This window comes from Oncorhynchus mykiss, chromosome 18 (assembly GCF_057628025.1).
Source record: "Oncorhynchus mykiss isolate SJ-2025 chromosome 18, ASM5762802v1, whole genome shotgun sequence".
Lineage (NCBI taxonomy): Eukaryota > Metazoa > Chordata > Actinopteri > Salmoniformes > Salmonidae > Oncorhynchus > Oncorhynchus mykiss.
This window is the reverse complement of record NC_143039.1, coordinates 46150301-46171114: the sequence shown is the minus strand read 5'-3', so window position 1 is coordinate 46171114 and position 20814 is coordinate 46150301. Positions and strand designations below refer to the sequence as shown.

The 20814-nt window shown below is 46.9% G+C and overlaps 1 protein-coding gene across 35 annotated transcripts in view; it reads right to left on the bottom strand.

Moving 5' to 3' along the window:
* The window catches only part of LOC110496159 (microtubule-actin cross-linking factor 1), a 271227-nt gene that overhangs the window by 87396 nt on the left and 163017 nt on the right, over positions 1-20814 (bottom strand). For 29 of the 35 annotated variants that reach the window (XM_090208561.1, XM_090208563.1, XM_090208580.1 and 26 more), the window contains 16 exons: positions 12650-18937; positions 12339-12494; positions 12026-12241; positions 11582-11734; positions 11125-11421; positions 9862-10011; positions 9356-9589; positions 8968-9132; positions 6674-7015; positions 6200-6391; positions 5745-5918; positions 5419-5542; positions 4949-5148; positions 4464-4781; positions 1701-1867; positions 59-215 (listed from right to left, as the gene is read on the bottom strand). In XM_090208561.1, the coding sequence (XP_090064687.1) occupies positions 59-215; positions 1701-1867; positions 4464-4781; positions 4949-5148; positions 5419-5542; positions 5745-5918; positions 6200-6391; positions 6674-7015; positions 8968-9132; positions 9356-9589; positions 9862-10011; positions 11125-11421; positions 11582-11734; positions 12026-12241; positions 12339-12494; positions 12650-18937 (9333 nt within the window). The remainder of the gene's footprint in view (positions 1-58; positions 216-1700; positions 1868-4463; positions 4782-4948; positions 5149-5418; positions 5543-5744; positions 5919-6199; positions 6392-6673; positions 7016-8967; positions 9133-9355; positions 9590-9861; positions 10012-11124; positions 11422-11581; positions 11735-12025; positions 12242-12338; positions 12495-12649; positions 18938-20814) is intronic. The other 6 variants (XM_090208575.1, XM_090208577.1, XM_090208578.1 and 3 more) reach the window with 1 other exon arrangement.

Here is a 20814-nt window from a genome sequence, read left to right as displayed (position 1 = left end):
TTTTTTGCAAGAGTGTGATCAAACCATGTAGTAATTTAAAAAAAAGACACACACACACCTTGAGCTGCTGCACTCTCCTCTGCAGGGCCTCTGTGTTGACGTTGGGCTCTTTGAGAGGCAGCTGCTCCTGTGTTGTCTGGAGCCACCTGAGGAGGGAGCCAGAGAGAGACCGGAACTGGCCCAACTGCTGCTCACAACTCTGGATGGCATTGTACCTGGAGCGGGAAGGAGACGGGGAAGGAGAGGGGGGGAAGATGGGGATGGCGAGAGAGAGAGAGAAGATTGAACAAAAAAAAAAAGAGAGAAACATAGAGAGATGTAGGGATAGAAATTGAGACAGTGGGAGAAAAAGAGAAATAGGAATGAAGAGAGGTAGGAAAAAGAGTAAAAGAAAGAGGGGAAGAGATTATTTTATTTCAATCCCAATATCCTTTCCATATGAAACACACAGCCGCGACATTAACCATCACATGCTTCATGTCACAAAAAGAGAGGGATGCAGTTAAGGACAAACCATTATCTCGTCCATATTATACCCTCGTCCATTTTTATATATATACACCCTTGCCTTGTACTTGGTCTGCCCCATTGCAGCTGCTTTGAAAACTGACTGCAGTGCACAGCCGAAACAACCATTTTAGAACCGTCTCGGTCATTGAAAGCGTGTCATTTACCTCCTGGTCAGTCTGCGTAAGCGAGAGCCCCTTTTTGTATGACCGATAAATGGACACTGAACTGTGCCCACTATAACCCCAGGCTTATTCTTAGTAGCCGCCGACCACATTCACTCCTGTGCCATCAGCTAACACTGCCCACCCACACACACCACTGTTGGCAACACACAGCTTTCAAAGGGGTCAGGGCTACTGTTAAGACACATCCTGCACAGGCCTAATCCCTCTATACATGTATAAGCCGCTATGGGAGCTTTTGCGATCTTTTGCTAGACGAACAGACAGTCCAATGGTATCCATTAGAGGCCCTGACATAGAAATAGAAACACTAGACGGGACATTGCCAGTCATTCCATTTCTATGAGGCCAGACTCCCTTGTGGCAGGCTAAGGCGCTACTGGCGGTACAAACCAGGGAGACATGGCAACTGGTGCTGCCATACAGAAAGGACTCAGCCTATCAACTAATTAGGAGTGTATTCAAAGTTATCCACCCAACCAATCACAGAGTTAGGGGGGGGGGGTTGTTTCTGCTTGTCCAGTCAGATTAAGATTTGTGAAAGTCTGGCTTGTCCTGCTCTGTGTATGAATTTGTAAGGCATTAGTGTGAAGAGAAATGTCATGTGTCATATTTCAGACTGTGATGGTGGCAGTAATGTGACAGTGTATCAAACGAACAAAGAATATATATAAAGCCCTTTCACAAAGTGCTTTACAGATACGCAGCCGAAATCCCCAAGGTGCAAGCAAAACAGAAGTCTGTGTTTTATCTAGCCCTCTAGTGGGATTGATGCTGCACTACAAGCCTAGGTGCACCTAGAGACCTCCCTTCGATTTTGTATTCGTCTCGGCTTTGTGTATTATTCTAAGACAGTGCTTACCCATTGTGCACAGGGTCAGTATTATAATTTTTTTTATCGGTTATGGTTCCTTGCATTTTTTTGCAGGGCTGTTGTACAGTGAACTGCAATGCCTTGCATTGATTCAAGAATGGTTTTGGCTCCGTTTATTCTAAGGCAGTGCATACCTTTCATTGATGTTGGATTCCAGTCGGGCGAACTCATCGGACAACTCTCTGACATTGTCCAGTAGGGTCTGTGTGCTGGTCAGGGCCTTGGCTTGGCTCAGGTCTGTCCCCAGCTGGCAGAAGGACTTCAGGTGACCTGCCTCCTGCTCCTGCTCTGCTCTCACCCCCTGTAAGTAGTAAGGCAGATACAGATATGATATCTGAAGGTAGCAAATCCTCCCTGAAATCTCTTACAGCATAGTCCCTTGTGCCGTCTTCCACTTCTCTGTTCAAACAGACATCTTAACATTTCTATCATCCTCTCACCTCTATGGTCTGCGACACTGATTTATATGGTTCTGCAAGACTATCCTCCTCTCATCCTACATTAAATATCTATGGTCTCCCCGACTGATCTATGGTCTAAATGATGGCTATAGTTCTGGAATTCTGCTATCTACAGTGGGTATCATAAGTATCTCCCCCTTGAATTTCTTCACATTTTATTGTGTTACAAAGTGGGATAAAAATTGATTTCATTTACATTTTTTTTGTCAATGATCTACACAAAATACTCTTGTAGTGGAAGATTTTATAAAGATAAATTAAAATAAAAAAAACACTAATATACCTTGATTAGACAAGTATTCACCCCTGAGTCAATACATGTTAAAAACACTTATTGGCAGCGATCACAGGTGTGTCTCTTGGGAAAGTCTCTACGAGCATTGCGCAATTGGATTGTGCAATATTTGCCCATTATTATTTTCTAAATTCTTCAAGCTCTGCCAAGGTGTTGGGGAACATAGTCAGCAATTTTAAAAGTCTTGCCACAGATGTTCAAGCAGATTGAAATCAAAACTGTAACTTGGCAACTCAGGAACATTCACTGACTTCTTGCTAAGCAGCTCGAGTGTAGATTTGGCCTTGTGATGTAGGTTATTGTCCTGCTGAAAGGTGAAATCCTCTCCCAGTGTCTGGTGGAAAGCAGGTTTTCTTCTAGGATTTTGCATGTGCTTCACTCCATACCGTTTTTTTTATTTTTTTATTATGAAAAACTCTAGTCCTTGCCAAAGTCAAGCATACCCATATCATGAAGAAGACACCACTAGGCTTGAAAAAACAAAGGAAGCAGCTACTCAGTGATGTGTTGTGTTTGCCCTAAACATAAGGGTTTGCATATATTCCAAAAAGTGTATTCCTTAGCCATGTTTTTTTTGCAGTATTACCTAGTGCCTTGTTGCATACATGATGCATGTTTTGGAATTTTTGTATTCTGTAGATTTTCTCTTCTACTTTGACATTAAGGAGTATTTTGTGTAAATCAATGACCCCCCCCCCCCCCCAAAAAAAAATAAATTAAACTATTTAAATCACACTTTGTGACATAACAAAATGTGAGTATCATAATTATTTTCTCTGATTTCAGTTATTTTACATATGTTTGTGCATTAATAACTATAATTTCCATGTTAACAAATTGCAAATTAATCTTTCATGAGATAAAAAAAAAAATGCAGATCTATACCAATTTCTTTTTTTTTGTACTTTCATAACTACCGTGACATAGAAACTCTTATTTTCTGCAGGGGATAAAAATAACAATTTACTGCCTCTGCATCATTATATAATCATTGTTTAATATCTGTGTTTGGCTAATGTACTACATATTTTACTTTCTCAACTCTATGATTCTGGAACACTGATATGTATCATCCCACCCCTCGTCTCTATGGTTCTGGAACACTGATATATATCATCCTGCCCCTCACCTCTATGGTTCTGGAACACTGATATATATCATCCTGCCCCTCACCTCTATGGTTCTGGAACACTGATATATATCATCCTGCCCCTCACCTCTATGGTTCTGGAACACTGATATATATCATCCTGCCCCTCACCTCTATGGTTCTGGAACACTGATATATATCATCCTGCCCCTCGTCTCTATGGTTCTGGAACACTGATATATATCATCCTGCCCCTCACCTCTATGGTTCTGGAACACTGATATATATCATCCTGCCCCTCGTCTCTATGGTTCTGGAACACTGATATCTATCATCCTGCCCCTCACCTCTATGGTTCTGGAACACTGATATCTATCATCCTGCCCCTCACCTCTATGGTTCTGGAACACTGATATATATCATCCTGCCCCTCACCTCTATGGTTCTGGAACACTGATATATATCATCCTGCCCCTCACCTCTATGGTTCTGGAACACTGATATATATCATCCTGCCCCTCGTCTCTATGGTTCTGGAACACTGATATATATCATCCTGCCCCTCACCTCTATGGTTCTGGAACACTGATATATATCATCCTGCCCCTCGTCTCTATGGTTCTGGAACACTGATATATATCATCCTGCCCCTCACCTCTATGATTCTGGAACACTGATATATATCATCCTGCCCCTCACCTCTATGGTTCTGGAACACTGATATGTATCATCCTGCCCCTCACCTCTATGGTTCTGGAACACTGATATCTATCATCATGCCCCTCACCTCTATGGTGCTGGAACACTGATATCTATCATCCTGCCCCTCACCTCTATGGTTCTGGAACACGGATATCTATCATCCTGCCCCTCACCTCTATGGTTCTGGAACACTGATATCTATCATCCTGCCCCTCACCTCTATGGTTCTGGAACACTGATATCTATCATCCTGCCCCTCACCTCTATGGTTCTGGAACACTGATATCTATCATCCTGCCCCTCACCTCTATGGTGCTGGAACACTGATATCTATCATCCTGCCCCTCACCTCTATGGTCTGTCTGTAGTCCTCCACACTGCGGTCAGGCTGTCCCACAGGGCTCAGAGCTCTCAGGCAGGTCTGAGTGAAACCCTGCAGGTCTGCACTCAGTCTCTCATAGTTCTCCAGCTTGGGCAGGAGCCCCCGGAGCTCAGCCTCCCTCTCGGCCTGCTTGGCCTGTGCCGCGGCGTAGCTCTGGGTCAGGCTCTCTAGTGACGCCTGGAGCCCGGAGGCCGTGGAGGCGTCAGAGCTCTGGAGCAGTTTGGAGACAGAGTCGCAGGTGGCCTCCACACTTCCCTGTCTGGATAACAGCTCCTGGCGTAGTTTCTGGAACAGAGGGGAAGTGGGTTAAAATAAGCTCATGTAACACAACTGCAAAGTGGACAGTGGGGAGGTGTGTATTAGATGTGAAGGGGGAAATAAATGTAGAAAGAAAACAGTACCATAGCTGCAGACTGTTCTATAGTAGACTCCCTGTATTTCTACTATGGTACCTGATTCTGTGTGAGGGCGTCCTGGACAGCCTGGGCGGTAGGTTGGACGGGCCCGGGGGTCAGCAGCAGGCCGTCCAGCCAGGCTAGCAGACCCTTCAGCCCCTCCTGGACACTGACCGACTGGGCTACGGACGTCTGGAGCTGCTCAGCCCGCTCCGACACGGACTCAGACAGAGAGCTGAACCTCTTCTCCAGACCATCTGGCTCAGAGAGAGGAAGGGGGAGAGGAGAGAGTGTCGGTGTGGTTACTTTTCCCCATTACAATGTGTTTCGGTGGATGGATATAAAGATGTCAACAGAGACGGGGGTTTTAGGGATAGTAAGTGGTCATTACTGGAGAGCCACTGCATGGTCTCGGGGGATATGGAGGAATGGAGGATATTCATCGATATGGGGGAGTGTATGAGATATATAACAATATGGAAGGTTATGAACGGCAGAACAATAGACATTGTTGTGAGCTAGCGTACCTGCAGTACTGGTGATCTCAGCAGCTCTGAGAGTGGGGGACTCCCGTGCGTCGGCCAGCTCTCTGCCTGACCTCCTCACCTTCTCCAACTGGACTGACCGCTCCGCCAGCTCATCCTGCAACAGCTGACCAGAACACAGGGAGAAGGGGGGGAGGAGAAATGTTGAGGTGCGGGGAATAGAAAACAACAGTGTTCCATCCCCTCTTCACAAAGAGCGAGATGCAGATAATGTCTCCGCTTTCAGTCACATGTATATACTGTATTAAATAATTCAGCCTATTTCCATACCCCATCCACCGGCGGTATTTCTATGCTCTCTCTCTCACCTGTACGGCCCGCAGTGTGTTCTGTAGTGTCTGTGTGTCCGTCTCGCCGCTGGGTCCGGCTATACTCTGGTTCTGTTCCTGGGCGCTGAGCCAGGTGTGGAGCGACACAGCCTCGTCCTGGTACTGCTGGCAGCGCTCCAACAGACCTGACAGACGCCCGCCCAGATCTGACGACTGGAGAGGGAAGACAGGGGAAGATGAACAGGTCTACTATGGAAGTAGGTCAACGTCCAATATCTCTACAGCCCACTTATGGTTATCGATTGATTGTTAGGTATATGAAAAAATTGATGTAAAATAATGAACAAGGCTTATATTTCAAAGGGACCTTTAACTGACTAAGGCACGTCTTTCATCACAATCCCGTCCCTTTTGGATATACCTCTACTGTGCATTGGTACACAAAGCAAAGTAGTAATGAAGAATACAATCCCTCTACTCTATATGAGACTCACCTTGGTGTGCAGCGCGGTGTAACGATGGTTGGCGTCCTGTAACTTGCCCGTGACCAGCTGCTTGGTCTCCTCCAGGGCTGGGTCAGACCCTCCTAGCTTCTCCAGAGCCCCCTGGACAGAGTCCAGCACCTTTTGACCAGAGATGGACACAAAGCGCAGGTCTGCCTTGTGGCAGATCACATCCTCCGCCAGCTGGAAGACAACAGGTTCCAGGTCAGTTTGATACAGTCAATAATGTGTTCAGTTACAACGTTTGAAACAGTAGACTTAGCATCTTGAGTATCATGACTGTGTGTATACAGCTGACAGTAGGAGTGAATATTGCTACCAACTGCCAATATAAACCCTGAACTATTGTTACAGTAAGCCTATATGCTTGCATCTCGCTCATGTAAATCATCTCTCTATGGCTATGCAATGTAGCTTTTCTCTAACCCACACTAGTATAGGAAAAGCCAAAATAACAACATATACCTTCCTGTGCTCTTCCAGTCTCCCCTTCAGGCCCTGTGCGTCAGTCTCTCCTTCCCCCAGGGAACCCAGCTCCCCCTCACTCTGTTCCAGCCAGGTCCCCAGGCCTCCGTGCTCCTGGAGGAACTTGGCCAGTTCGTCCTTAAGGGCCTCCGAGCGCCTCAGCCTCTCCTGGCAGGCCCGCAGCTTCTCCTGGTGTTGGGTCTGGAGCTGGTCAAGCTGGTCCCGCAGACGGCGTTTCTCTCCGGCTGGCACGGCCGAGTCGGGCTGGTCCAGGAGGGAGCGAGCGTTCTGGGACACCTGCATCAGTTGGGCCTGCTGTGCCTGGAGCTGCTGGAGCTCCGCCTGTAGAGGGGTCAAAGGTCGTATATGGTCACAGTGAGCATTAGTGAGGGTTCATCTCAATAGACTTAACAGGCTTTGTACAGACAGTGGCAAGTCAAATTCAAGGACTTAAGCACTTTTTCTATAACTTTTTTCTAAACTATATTTATTTTCAAGGACCATCAAATTTGTAATAATTAATATTCTGCAATTGTTTCTAGTCGCCACAAGATAGCAATATATCGCCACAACCTCATTAGAAAAAAATATATTTTATCACTATTTTACAAGTTCTACTCAATACTTTGTTTCATTACTTATTTACTACATACAGCAATGTTCGCAATGCCAAAGTGACGCATTTTCTGCACCTTACATGGTGTGGGTTGGTTGGGTCCAGTGACATAGTGGTAAAAAACGTGGATAAACTACACTAAACAAAAATATAAAAACGCAACATGTAAAGTTGTTTCATTAGCCCCAAAAAAATATCACAGAAATGTTCCATGTGCAAACGCGCTCCAGCAGGTACATTTCACTGGTCATCCCCAAAGCCAACACATCCTTTGGCCGCCTTTCCTTCCAGTTATCTGCTGCCAATGATTGGAACGAATTGCAAAAATCACTGAAGTTGGAGACATATCTCCCTCTCTAACTTTAAGTATCAGCTGTCAGAGCAGCTTACCGATCACTGTACCTGTACACAGCCAATCTGTAAATAGAACACCCAACTACCTCATCCCCATATTATTACTTACCCTCTTGCTCTTCTGCACCCCAGTATCTCTACTTGCACATCATCACCTGCACATCTATCACTCCAGGGTTAATGCTAAATTGTAATTATTTCACCTCTGTGGCCTATTTATTGCCTTACCTCCCTAACCTTTTGTTCACACTGTACATAGATTTTTCTATTGTGTTATTGACTGTACGTTTGTTTATGTGTAACTCTGTTGTTGTTTTTGTCACACTGCTTTGCTTTATCTTGGCCAGGTCACAGTTGTAAATGAGAACTTGTTCTCAACTGGCCTATATGGTTGAATAAAAAAATGATTTAAAAAAGGCTGGATTGAATCTACATTTGCCCAGCATTTTAACCATCGATGTGACGTTTGGCGGTGTCTAATCAGTTCTGTACCTGCCTGGCTGAGTGGCAGTGTGGGTGGAATGAATGAGCGAGCTCGCCTGGCAATCACTGTGCAAAATATGAGGAAATGAATTTGCCAATACTTCTTTCTAATATTTCTCATAAATATATTTGATCAATATCAGTTCTCCTCTCGTTTAACTTAAAGTACTTTTCAAGTACCAATCTGAGAAAATGTCTGATTTTCAAGGTATTCAGAGTACCAAATTCAGGTACTCTAAGCACCTCAAGCACCTTGTGCAGACCCTGCCTTAACTGGAAAGGAGATTAGGAGAGGAAGCTACCTTAGTTTATTGGGAAGCACGCTGACTACCATTCAATAACCTGTGCCAAGCACCTGTCTTAACTGGAAAGGAGATTAGGAGAGGAAGCTACCTTAGTTTATTGGGAAGCACGCTGACTGCCATTCAATAACCTGTGCCAAGCACCTGTCTTAACTGGAAAGGAGATTAGGAGAGGAAGCTACCTTAGTTTATTGGGAAGCACGCTGACTACCATTCAATAACCTGTGCCAAGCACCTGTCTTAACTGGAAAGGAGATTAGGAGAGGAAGCTACCTTAGTTTATTGGGAAGCACGCTGACTACCATTCAATAACCTGTGCCAAGCACCTGTCTTAACTGGAAAGGAGATTAGGAGAGGAAGCTACCTTAGTTTATTGGGAAGCACGCTGACTACCATTCAATAACCTGTGCCAAGCACCTAAAAAGGCACTTTTAGAAACCTTTTCTGCAGTAGTATGTTTCATTCCAAACACATTTAACTGTATACCACAACAACAAGAACAAAATGACTTTCGGAAATAAACAAGGAGAATGTCTAACCTGGAGCATGTCGCTGTGTGATTGGAGACCTCCCTCTGGCGATGTGGAGGAGGACGAGGAGAGGTGGTCAGTAACGGTCATCCCAGGCTGGTTGAGTGAGGAGAGCTCCTCTAGCAGCGAGTCGATCTGGCCCCGTGTCTCCTGCAGCTCCTCTACTGCCTTCGCCTATAGGGGAAGAAAACACAGGGGAAACATTAGAACAAGACAAAACAGCACAGATCAGGGTGAGTGTATATTTCTACCAATGAAAATGCAGTCAGTGAATGAAAGGCCCTTCAGCTTTTCCTCTGGGTTAATTGCCACACTGTAGCTATTTCCATAGCATTTTCTCAGCAATCAAAACAGTATCCATAAAGATACAAATTAAACAAATCGCCGAAACCCTTACCCTCTGTGTGTTCTGTTGGACGGTGGTGCTGATGGCCGTGTCCAGCTGGACCAGGGAGGACTGGGCCGTGTCGGTTAGGGCACTGTACTGCTCCTTCATACGGGACAGTGCCCCCTGGAGGTTGGCCCTCTCCTCTGGACTCAGGCTGTCACCGTGCTCCGCCAGGAACTCCTCCACCGAGCGGATGGTCTCCGCCACGCCCTCGCCTCTGGTCAGCAGGTCCTTCTGTACTTCCTGGGGGAGGGAGAGAGAGAGATGGTCAGATATAGAGGGGTTACAGGTAGTGTAGCATATTTCTCTGGAGCAGAGTATACAAAATTGGGTAGAGAAAGGAGAACACATTAAGACGCTCCGACAGTTTTAATGTCGTCTAGTTCCTATAACTGTGGATCCTCAGAGACCTAGCATGGTTGAAACCTGGCTACATTAGAGGTCCGGGAGCAACTAAACAACATGTGGGTTCTCTCCTTACTTGAGACATGGAGGTGAAAATCGGAGTTTCTCACCTTTAACTCTCTCTGTTTCTGTTGCAGCACATTCACGTCACCTGACTCGGCTCCCGCTCTTTGATTGGCCAGCATGCTGGCCGCTCCAGCCAACCACATCGTAAGGCCTTCCAATTTCTGTGAGCATTCTGCCTTCTGCTGCTGCACCACCTGAGAGCCACATATGAAGGTTGAAAGAGAGATGGATGGAGGGAAAAGGAGAAATGCAAAGCAAAAAGAAAGTGTGAGAAAATAAATATTGCCCGTTTTTGCTAATAAACAGTGGCCAGTCCATAACAATGAATCAGACCCCTAATGTCGTTTTCCACTCAGCTAAGCAGAAGCACACGAAAACCAGATCTTTTTTTTTTTTTTACACTTCTCTTCACCAGCCAGTCACACTTCCGTTAAGTGCACACTTCCTTGTTTCTAAACCCGTTTAATGTCATCTGAGCACACTTTGCCAGACTTTGAGCAGGATGTGTCCAGATTCACACACAGACAGACAGATTCAGATATAGAAACAGCAGCATCATCAACAGGTCAGTCAAGCCAAAACAACAATACACAAAGACAATCAAACAAATGGTGTCCTGGTATGCTATTTGTTCCTTTCTCCCCGTATCGTACAACAAGGGGGGAGAGGAAAAAAGGAACGCGCTCAAGCCACAGCAAGGCTTCTCTGACTGAAATCTCTCTAGCCTTCTCCGTCGAGGCGCAAGCGCATTTCCTTCTGTGGCAATCTGGAAGAGCAAGGCAGACATGTTAATTCACACCGGTGTTATACAGGGACACATGCAGAGGACAAAACACGTTTGGCATAGAAGCCTGTTGTGGTGCGAGTCGTAACATCAGTCACCATACTGGGTCTTAACTTCCACAGCAGCGGTTGTTTGCCAACCTGATGTAAATGACAAACCTCATTTAGACGTATGGGTGGTTGTGACGTATGGGACGTATGGGTGGTTGTGACGTATGGGACGTATGGGTGGTTGTGATAGTGAGCTTGCAGATATGGTAAATAAGACAATTATTTTTGAAGTTAGTACAGAATATTTGCCTTGACGGATATTATTAATAATATGTATTTGGGTTTGCCAGTTACAAAAAATATGTGATAAAAGTGAGAATTTACACAGTGATAGATAGCATGACCACAAAAGTCATATGGTAAAGTATGCTATTACTGATGATTGAATGAATTGAAAATGTATTTGTGAGTATTTTAAACGTGCATTCCACCACTCCAATGGGACTGTGCAACATAGCCAGCGGTTTGCCAACCTCTCTCTCCCTTGCACTCTCTCTCGCCCTTTCTCTCTCCTTCTCCTCTTCTTCTTTTTCTTTGCGCCTGCGCTGCCTCTCCTCCTCCATCTCTCTCTGGGCGGCGAGGGCGTCGGCCTTGGTGTGGGCTTGGCCAGCCGCTTGGTGGAAGCCCCTCTGGAGCTGTTGTAGCTGCCCCAGGAGGTGCCTGCTCTGTTCGGGGGCCAGGTCCTGAGCCCGCTCTGAGATGAACACCTGGATGTCAAAGGCCACCGTGTTGACGTCATTGGAGCGGGCCGAGAGAGACGACTGCAACTCCTGAGGGAGAAAGAAGAAAGTAGAGAATGAACTGAGGAACAGCTGGACTTGACGCAAAGTGTAGGCTGAATCCGAACAAAGGTCAGTAATTGGACACTTGAAAATGCACAAGAAGAGGGTACAATATAAAACTTGAAGTATGGGGGGTGAGTGTGCTAACCTTGCACAGCTGGAGCCGTTGTGTGAGCTGAGCAGGAGTCTCGCCCTGGGTTTGTCCATCCATTCCTGTCATTTGTGCCTCAGTCTCCTTCAGCCAGGAAAGAATATCCTCGACTCGCCCTCCAAGTGACTTCTGTTTTCCAGTCAATGCCTCCTGAGAGAGAGAAACAAACCGCACTGATTAGCAAAGGGTGACAATAATGGATTAAACACCAAAAACACACAGGTTTCATATATCAATCTACTATACCAGGGGTATTCAACTCTTACCCTAAGAGGTCCGGAACCTGCTGGTTTTCTGTTCTACCTGATAATTAATTGCACACACCTGGTGTCCCAGGTCTAAATAAATCCTTGATTAGAGGGGAACAATTAAAAATGCAGTGGAACTGGCTGAGGTCCAGAGTTGAGTTTGAGGGCACTATACTATTCTAGGTACCATTACCGTATATGCGTCTCTGTGTGCGTGCAGCCCCTGCAGGATGTTTTCAGAGACCCCTCTGGCAGCCTTGTAACCTCGAGCTAAGCTTCGACCATCCTTCTCCAAGGCCAATAGTAGCTGAGGTGGGACTTCCTGGGGGCGGGGCTCCAGCAGCTGCCCAGCAGCATCCACTGCCTTGTTGACCTGGGGTTCTAAATCCCGAAGTTCTAGATCCAAGGTCTGAGATAATAGAACGTTTTGTCAAATTTGAAACCTAAGATTTCAATTGTGGTAACATCCTAGATCATTAATTTTCAACAGGTACCAAATATCTTACATCTGTTTGTTTGATGATGTCATCAAGAGCAATGAGGCTGCGACCAATCGACTGTTGCTGCTGCTGCTTGACGCGAACCTCGATGTGTCTCACCATAGAGAGCAGAGCCATAATTTGCTGGTCACGTTCCAGGCATTCCTGGCGGAGCAACGAGGACTAATGGAAAGGGAATGTCACATGAGCATCAGTCTGAATGGCATTTTTCCAATAAACAGAAAAATTTAACTTATTATTGGGTTACACAATACAGATAATGTATGAACAAGTAGAGACAATTTGCATTTCGCCTACTAAATGTATCGAATGCTTACCTTTCCCTTCTTAGCTGGGCTTTTCTCTTTCGTTATCTCCAATGCTTGGATTTCTCCATCCTCCTTCCAGCTGTCAGTTGTATCAGAATCAGGTACTTCTGTTGTATCAGATTCAACAATCTCATCAGACTGTGGGGTCTCAACAGACCAGGACCGTCCTGATTCTGTGGACTCAAGGTACTTTTCCTCTTTAGATTCAGTTTCAGTGGGATTGTCAAGTTTCTGCTCCTTCTGTTGTTTCTTCTTCTTCATTTTGCCAGTGGTTTTAGCCGGCTGGGTCGCAGGTGCCACAGAGACCTTGACCAGATGGGCGCCCGACATGGATACAAGGGCTTCAGGAGAGGCATCCACAATGTCAACACGATGGGCGTCTGGGTGGACATCTTTCTCAGGTGTACCAATCCTAAATTGTTCAATTTCTTTGCCATGCGGATCAGTTTCTCTCCCCAAAGAAATGTCCTCCTCAGTTTTTTCCTCCAGATGTACATCGACTTGGTATGGTGCAGTGGTGTGGGTCGATCTTTGTTGATTGGTGTCAACTCCACTAGGACTCTTAGTAAAGGCAGCCATTTTGTTCATCTCGTCACCACTTGCCACCTTTGTTACATCACTGTCTGATTGACCGTCTTGCTGCTTCTCAGTCTTCCGCTCATCCCCAGAGACTGAGCTGTCAACATCAGCCGGTGTCGAATCTGCTCTAATGTGGATAGATGGCTTCTCCTCTGCCGCAGGTTCAACTTTTTCTACCATCTTAGACTTTTTGTTATTTTTCTTTTTCTTTCCCGACTTGGTCTCTTTAAGCTGGTCTGTTAGAGATGTATCTTCCTCCTTTACTTCTTCAATCTGGTCTAACACAACCTTCTCCCCTTCCTCTTCCCTTTTAGACTGGTCTGATCGAACGTTCTCCTCTTTCTCTACTTCTAAAGCCTTCTTCACTTCCTCTGCTGCTACAGTTACTGTAGAATGGTCAGGCGCAACTTTCTCCCTTTCTCCTTCTCCCTTCTTGTCAATTTCCTGGCCCTCCTTCTCTTCTGGTGAAACCTCAGGAGGACTCCCCACAGTCTTAACTTCCTCTTCGGACGTCACCAAACTCTCTCTCTTCCCCACTACCTGACGCAGTGCCACTAGCTCCTCTGCAGCTTGCTTCTCACTAACACCACGCCCCAACACCTTCCTCAGAATACTCTCTTTTGCCTTCAGTAAAAGGGCCTTTTTATCATTGGCTACTGGGGTGGTTTTCAGAGTGAATTCCACCGCTTTCTTATCCTTATGCTCCTGCTGTCCAGTCTGTTGAGAAACTGTCTCCACCCCATCTGGATCACTCTTTTCCACAATCTGCTCCACCTCCCACTTTTGCTCATCCTTGTGGACGGATGACCTCTCCTCTGTCGCTGGTTCAACCTTTTCTGCTCCTATGGGTATCTTAGACTTTTTGTCTAAGCTTTCAAGAACAGCCTTCGTTAGTGCCACTTCAGCTTGATCGTGGATGGATGGTATCTCTTCTGTCACAGGTTCAACCTTCTCTGATGCTTTAGATATCTTGGATGTTTTGTTCTTCTCTACCCGTCTTTGAACCAAGAAGACCTTGTTCTCCGTACCCTCTCTCTCTACCTCGGGAGCATCTGCTATGGCTCCTGGTGGAACTGTAGAACCTTCCCTTACTTTGCCAATACCCTTTGGATCGCCGAACCTCTCAACAGTCTGTACCTTAGCACCTTTGAGTACAGATTGAACATCTTGCACAGGTGACTCCTCTTTCTCCTGTAGGGTAACATAACCTCCAGTGGACTCAGCACCCGTATCCTTACAATTATGACCTTTACCCTCTGAATGTACATTCTGGTCTTTGTTTTCCGTTTTCTGTATATCAGCTTTTTCTGAGGGTCTTTGCTGAGTATCGACCTCCTTTCCTTTTCCTTTCTTCTTATTCTTCCTCTTCTTTTTGCTCTTACCTTCGGCCTCATTGGAATTGGCTGACGCATGTCGTTGATCATCACGCTCTCTGGCCTCAATCTTTGTAGCCTGCTCAACCTCCATTCTACCTTGCTCCACCACTCTCTCAGTACTGTCTTCTACCACATGTGTCTTCCCTTCATCTCTCTCAACTAGGGTAGACATGTCTATGCTGCCCTCTTGATCTCTACCTTCTCTGCCAATGGCCACTGTCAAATCCATCCGTGGTTCTTTGCCCGAAGCAGACTGCCCCTGCAACATGATTGAACTTCTTTCACCCACTGATCTAGACACATTTTTGTTATCTTTTTCTGGTGTTCCAACAGTAACATCTTGCGGCGTCTCCATCTCCTGAAGGGCCTGCTGAAGCCTTTTCTCTGCATTGTTTGTAAACTGAGCCAACAAATTGATTGACTGGTTTGACTCAATTTCCGATGACTTCCCAGCTACTGAGGCCTGTTCCTCTTCCATCTTGTCTTCAATGTAAACAGAGCCATGGTGTTGCATAGCTCCTGACTGCGTGAATGTTGCAGCTTCTAGAGTCTTCGCAATGTCCTCCGCGATCATCAAAAGGCTGTACCTTTTTTCCGCCTCTTCTGGATGCGGGGTTGGAGAAATCACTTCAGAGGTTTTGATAATTATTGGTTTGGTTTGGTTTGGCTGTCTGGTTTGGCTGTCTGGACTGGATATTGATAATGTGTCTGCAGGACTATAGGTCCCACTTGAAGAGGCAACGGGTGTTGAACTATCCTCATCGTCACGTTCTACTTCCATGGAGCCCAAGTTGTCCTGGAGCTCTGCAGCCATTTCTCTGGATATAAGCCCATCTTTGACAGCTTTCCTCAGGCTTGAGACTCTCTGCCCAGTGGAAGGGTCAAGCAAGCCCCCTTTCAGAACCTGGTTGGTGGCAATGAGCCTGGCCATATGTTCTCCCACCAGCCCTTTCTTAGAGGCTTTAGGCAGAGGGATCCTAGCTCCATTGGAAATATCAATAATCCCTCCAGTGTCTGCCTGGCTTTGCAACATTCTGAGTGCTGGGACTGGATCAACTTGTTGAGATGCAATTGCTTTAGCTAGGTTCAGGATTTCACCTGTTTGCTTATCCTGGATTCCCTTGAAAGGCTTCACTTCCAAGAAGCGCTTTCCACTCTTAATGTCAATCTTGCCTTGGTTTACAAGGTCTGAGTAAGGCACAATTTGGGCACTTTGTGGATCCAAAATACCTTCTGTTACACCTGGAGAAACCATTGCTTTCTTGGCAATGCTCTCATTTAGCAGACCATCAGAGACAGCCTCTGTCAATGTAAGTCTACACTTTAAGTCAGGGTCCAAAATGGCACCTGTGGATGCCTGGAGGAGGGCAGCATCTGGGTTTGAAGAGAGGGCTACCTCCCCCTGACATGCCCGCTCTAACTCCCACAGTTTTGGGGATATGGCACAGTCTACCAGACCTCGCTGCAAAGCATCAGAAATTGACAGTCTAACTCCAGAGTTGTGGTGCATGATGCCACCCTCCGCCACTTGTTGGGACAAGGCTTGATATACTTCCTCCTGCCCAAGCAAACCTCTTTCAAGGGCCTGCCTTAGGGGAACAGGTGACTTAGTTTTGGGATCTACAACCCCATTCATTTGCAGCTGCAATGTTGCTTTGGTGAGCGATGCATCTGGGTCTGAGCCTTTTCCACGGCATGACTTCTCCAATGCAAATAGCTTTTCTCTTTGGTCCTCCTCTATCAGCCCAAGGTTGGCTGCCAGGGTAACAGACACTTTTTTGTCTCTTCGCAGGTCAACCACTCCCCCGGAGACCACCTGGGCCTCCAGGAGCCGAGCAGCTGTGTTGGAGTCTATCAGGCCTGCCTGAGCAGCATCCTTCAGGGTACAAATCTTCCCCTTCTCTACATCCACTACCCCTGCCAGGGTCTTCTCTGATTTCAGCACACGCCACATCAGGTCTTCGTCAAGCAGACCCTCCTGCATCACATCCTCTATGCTCAGGGATTCGCACGCGCCGACATCCAGGAAACCTCCGAAAAGTCCTGCCTTGGCCATCAGCTTGACTGCAGTGTGTCCAGGGAGGACCCCCTGAGCCACGGCTTCATCTGGGAGAAGCCGCTGCCCTCCTTCAGTCAGTAGACCCCCTTGCTGAAGCTCCGAGGCCAACCTTTCCAGCTCAACATCCTCCTCAGTCTTCACTGCTGCTGCCTCTAATCCCATTACCTGGGGTAGGGTCTTCTCTGTGACCCTTGGAGTATCCTTCACAGCATAGTTAACTTCAACACTCACAGGCACACTCTCCTTTTCATCTGCCTCTGATGGGGAGATATCAGGTTCTTTGAAATATTGGGTTGGCATCAAAGTCTCTGGCTTTACTGGTGTCGAGTACATTTCTAAGGCTTCCACAAGTGGACTGTCAACATCTTCCACGAGTGAGTCCTCCTCCTTCGCCTTCCTGTGACCACTCTCTCTTGAGCCCTCTGATTCCATCGCTACCAGCCCATCTTCATACGAGTCTGTCACTTGCGTTTCCAGTAGTCCAGCTGAGGGCGGGGCACTTTCAAAACTAACCATTTCATCCTTTTCACCTTTTACTTCTCTATGTACACCTCCATCTACCTCCTCACTTATTCTCATGGTTGAGTCAAGGTCTACCTGTCCCATCTCCTTTATTCCAGTTTGATGAGCCTGCAATGTGTCAGGTGTACCATCCCATCCTTGATTATCAGCTTCTTCCACCATCTTTCTGGGATAAGTATATTTTTCAGGCAAGCTGAATATTGCACTCTTTTCTTGGACCTTTCCAACTTCCCTTGTCTGCGGAGTATCCGGCAAACATACATCTGGCGCCACTTCCATACACTCCTGTCTTTCTGTAGTCAAACTCAACCCTTCCTCAACCACTCCAGGTATAGAATCCACACTGATCAGACCAGCAGCAGCCTTGACAAGTTCCACCAGCTCAGGCTCGAGCAGCACTAAGCGCTGGCCAGAATGGGCATCCACATAGCTGTGGGTCATTACATGGAAAAGCAGGCGGTGATGTGCCTGCTCCTCAGGGGCCATTTTCTCCAGGAATGAGGGGTCACAGTTGAGCCCTGGGGAAGAGGACGGAGGATGGGATGTGCCAGTGGAGCCCCAGATTAGGCGATTCAGTTTTGGGGAACCTGACTGGTTCATATTGTGTAGCACATCTGGGATCTGAATCTCCTTCAGAATCTCAGCCACTTTGGGTTCAAGGACCTCCTTAGCCTGATTCAGGGACACAACCTTGGGGGTTTCCGGAAGGTAGAGGGCGCCTATCGCATGGCGTTGTCTCAGGATGTTCCAAGCTAGTTCTTGCGAGATTACCCCTTGTTGTAGAGCCTCTGCAATGGGCAGCAGCTCCCCTGACTCAGGCCAGAGCATCCCTATAAAAGCCCAGAGGGACTCGAGCACCAGAAGGGCCAAATGAGGTGAGAGTAGGTCCGTCTGGATGGCTTCCTCCACCCCTAGGCGATCCCCAGTTACAGGATCTAGTATCCCACCATACTGCAGCTGGCGGGTCAGCATGGCACAGGCCAGGTCCTGGTCCATCAGATTGTGACGCACAGCCTCGTTCACAGTCAGAAGATGCCCAGAACGGGGGTCAGAGATGCCACCAGCAAACAGCTGGGCCTCCAGTAATCTCACTGCTACTTGCCTGTCAATCAGTCCCTCTTGGACGGCACGGAAGATCCCGACCTTCCTGCCAGATCGGAGAAAGACTGTTCCTCCTGGCTGCTGTTTCACTGGCAGCAGATACAAGCCGGTGTCATCGCTGAGGACGCAGCGCTGCTGCAGTTCAGACAGATTCAGTTTATCGGCTGTGTTGGGGTCAATAAGCTCCCGCCGATTGACCCGTGAACAGAGCTTGGAGTAGACCCTTGGGGTCAGCAGGTCCATCTCTCCAGCACTATTCAAGGTTAGTCTACCTTCTCCTAAATCCTTCAGGCCTCCTGTGTTTATCTGCAGCTCCAGGATACGCAGCCCCACCTCCTCTTTGATAAGGCACTCCTCCATGGCTGCAGCCACTGGGAGGAGCTGGCCCTCCAATTGTTCTGTCTGGTCGACAAGATGCAAGGCACTCTCCAGCTCTGATAGGGATTGGCTGATGTGACTATCAATCAGGCCACAGTTGAGGCCCTCTTCCAGTGATAGGCTCCCAGGGGAGTCAGGCTGAAACAACCCGCCCACGGTGAGCTGGGCCTCCAACAAGACATGGCAGGTGTCCAGGTCTATGAGGCCACGCTGTGCAGCTTGGAAGACTGGGACGGTTTCCATGGTGCCCAGGTCAATAACTCCGCCAATGGCAGATTGGCTCTGAAGATAGAGAAACAAATAAAGTGAATATTTGAGCTTCCTTCTACCTACATACTGTGTTAAACAGTCTGATGAGTACTTTGTTGAGGAACCCACAGCCCATAAGTATCCAGCAAGAAAAAAAATAACCCTTCACCCAAGAGCCATAATAATGACTTCGACATAATTATGGCGACAAAAGCATATTTCAATAGATACAATATGATATAGCATGCATCTTTTTAAATTTTTTTTATAAATGTGTATATTCCCACATAATTTCTCTTTCGTCATGGCACAAGAACACTTACCTCTGTTCGACAAAGCACTAAGCACGCTACATAGCGAACACAAATGCAGAAAACCAATGCTACGCAACCTCCAAAAAGGGAGGTAAGGAAAACAGGAAAGAAAGGAGAGAAAGACAGATGAAAGAAAAGAAGATCTAGCTCGAGGAGGCAGGTCAGATCGGAAGCGAGCACGACTTACCGAAACGGGGCCGTCTGTCCCGTGGTGGACACATTAACAGGCCGAGGGCTCGGCAGATTGAGGAGCGACAGGTGAGAAGCTTGGTATTAGGATTCTGCATGCCACACTCAGTTCTACCCAAGGCGCTGTCTGTGATGGCCCTGACTGACTCGCCATTTCAATTGACTCCATAGGCGTTTGGACCATTCACTAGCTATGGCTGAGAGGCATTAGTTACTTCTGACTGCGGTTCACTGGCTCGTTCCAAATGTCCTCGCTCAAATCTACCCTAAATTGACTCCACAATGGACTTATCGCACCGATTCTTTGCTCACTGGCTAAGTACCAGATGACATAGACTAGCTCAACTTAAACGTAGATAATAGGATACAGTCCCTTAACTACAGTCCCTTATCTACAGTCCCTTATCTACAGTCCCTCTTATCCTTTGCCGAGAGCTGGATGTCCTTGATTCTCTTCTGGCAGCTGTTAGTGATTTTGAAGCAAAATGCTGATTATTTCACACATTAATGCATTAGACGGCACAAACATATACACACACACACTGTGATCTGGACACATCATGCTCAAATGGTGAAGTGGGGGTTTGCGTAGCTGGCCTCTGGCGCTCACACTAAGCCGACACTGGCAGTTAGACACTCTTTGCTGGCAAGTGATTTTATGCAACGTGTGTACATTTTTTCTTGAGAGTAAAGAACTACCCAGAAAACCACAACCATTCATTGAAAACACACTCGTGGGTGGAGATTTAAGCCCACACACCAACACACTCACTCTCATACAATATCCCCGATACTCTCGGTACATCCCCGGTACTGGCTCACACACACATACCATCAAATTTGGACTCATGTATATGGTGGGGGGGGGGGGGACATGACAGTGTGGTTGGATTTCGACTATGTGAACGAGTATGTGCACGTGTTTATGGAGAGGATGTATCCGCTTCTGAGGGTTTATGGCTGAAACATAAAAAAGGTAGTCTACCTAACGTGCGGGGACAGTAAACAACCATTGTAATATACAATTTACTGACTACTAATGACTGCTCCGAAGTGATGAGGAGCATACGGAGGGAGGGGTGACTGTGAATGTGCTCTAACATGGGTGACTATCTTGTGACTATGAAGGCAGGCTGAGGGCGCACCTCCTATCAAAAAGCTACTATAGCTAAATGGTAGCATGACTTCTTCGGCTCACCGACTACTACGCCAATTGGGGGCCATAGATTAGTCTTTAAGCAGATGACGATGATGATGATGATGGGTGACACGGCTGCAAGCAGGTTGCTGATGCAAGTGAGGGGGGCTCCCCATGCAATTACACACGAAATGGCTGTTAAACCAAACCGAGTCCATGAGGTAACAACATTCAGTATGGGGGATGATGGGTGTCAAAAAATGCACGCG